Consider the following 1,948-nt stretch of genomic DNA (forward strand, 5'->3'; position numbering starts at 1 on the left):
ACCGCTGTCCACTGGGTGCGAGGCAATCGTGTACACCATTGTAAGCCGGGTACACGACTATATGGCGAACCAGGTCATACGTTACGTGGTGCACCACCAGGTTAACCATGCGGGTGCCAATAGGTACACCGTGTCAAACAGAGGTAACCGGGATACACTTCGCGGTGCACAGGCTTGGTGTATACCTCGGTAGCACGGTTTTGCCGCCACAACGTGCGAGTCGATCAGTACCGTCACCGCTAGGTGATAATTCGGTTACCGACCGGTATCTGATCGCTATCCACTATAAGTGCGAGGCAACCGTGTACACCATTTGTATATACCGGGGTACATGACTAGGGCAAACCAGGTTATGCGTTGCGTGTTGCACTACCACGTTGACATTGTGAACGCCCCAATAGGTACACCGAGTTAAACAGAGGTACACCAGGGTGATACTACCCTATACGATGCACCGTTGTGGTACGTATATACCTTGGTAGCACGATTATACCGCCCTGGTGCGATTCGCTCGGTACCGTCGCCGTCTGGTGATAATTCGGTGTGTATAGTCCGTCTGAAACGTCGTCATATGCGAGCCAATAGACTACTGACACGCGTTGATGCGCTTGTATGTCAAGAATTACAGTTTCCGCCGCGGTGGTCAAAGTCGCCGGCCCTTGGCTGTTATACTAATTATAGTCCGCTTCGTCTTAGGTTCACCGAAAAGATAAAAGGATTCTCATTTCAAACCAACGACTCAACAACATATGTGGCGAAGTAACAAACGACACCACGTAATTGTAAGTAAGGTTCGAACACCAAACATAGACTGGTTTATTATAATATACAATAATCGTAATAATACCGTAATCGTTGTGAGCCTGTCGGTGGGGACTGGTCTCTTACATGACCAACTTAATACAAATTAAAACCGGTATATTGTGTATTTTACCAATATACCACACGTCTATCCTTAAATCTATACAAAAACACTTGTATGGAATACAAAAAATATATTTAACGTTTACCAGGTACCGCATGCACTAGTACTAATTATGAGACAATAAGAAACGGCCGTTTACCGCCGTGGTTTACACTTTTTTTTTTTTTACGCTTTGAGTGACCTAGTCGACGTTTCGAGGTTTACTTTCTAAAATCTTTAGACGTATACCGGTCTGGTTGTCTCCTGTCTCTCACCGGTCGGACAGGTGTAGGGGAAGTGGTGGGCATTTCGGTAGGCTCATTCTCGGATACAACCCCGACGTTTTCACTGAGCGCGTTCCGATCTAACGTATCCCCCGCGCTCCCTACACTGTTAATCGCTAATGTTTGGTCTAAGTGTCTCTTCCAAATACCCTCCTCCGTATCGACCTCAATGACATTTTTGCTTAGTGACTTTGTTACTGTACCTTTTGACCTTTTTTGGTCGTTGTTACGGTAGTCGCGCACCACCACCGTATCCCCTATTTTTAGCTCGTGTTGACGTTTACCGTGGTGTTTGATTTGCGCTGTTTGGCGCCCGTTAACTACGTCGACGCTACTGGGTATCAGTGCGTCGAATTGTGTTCTGATATTCCGTCCTAACAGCAATTTAGCCGGAGCCTGTAGTGTTGTCGAGTGTGGAGTGTTGCGGTACATCATCAAAAATTTTTGTATTTGAGTCATTTTGGTGGTGTTATTTTTTTTTTAAAAATGTTTTATGGTCTTGACGCCCGACTCCGCGGCCCCATTAGTTTCTGGGTGGAAGGGTGCACCTACCAGAACGTTTCAAACTCCCTTCCTGTGAAACATTTAGCTCCGTTCCAAACCTCGATATTAGTTCTTGAAGTTTTGAAATTACTATACTTGCGGTAGTGCCGTTAACCTCAAAAACCTCCAACCACTTTGAGGTTGCGTCTACTACTATCAAAAAAACCTTATTTTTGAATGGGCCCGAAAAATCTATGTGTAACCTAGTCCAAGGCTG

At 45.6% G+C, this 1,948-nt stretch overlaps 1 protein-coding gene across 1 annotated transcript; it reads right to left on the reverse strand.

The window, feature by feature from the left end:
- Positions 1–1,125: 1,125 nt before the first annotated feature.
- Positions 1,126–1,647, reverse strand: LOC132938899 (uncharacterized). Its single transcript, XM_061005888.1, has one exon. It carries the CDS (start codon positions 1,645–1,647, stop codon positions 1,126–1,128), a length of 522 nt encoding a protein of 173 aa, XP_060861871.1.
- Between the last annotated feature and the right edge of the window lie 301 nt (positions 1,648–1,948).

This window comes from Metopolophium dirhodum, chromosome 2, assembly GCF_019925205.1.
Source record: "Metopolophium dirhodum isolate CAU chromosome 2, ASM1992520v1, whole genome shotgun sequence".
Taxonomy (NCBI): Eukaryota; Metazoa; Arthropoda; class Insecta; order Hemiptera; family Aphididae; genus Metopolophium; species Metopolophium dirhodum.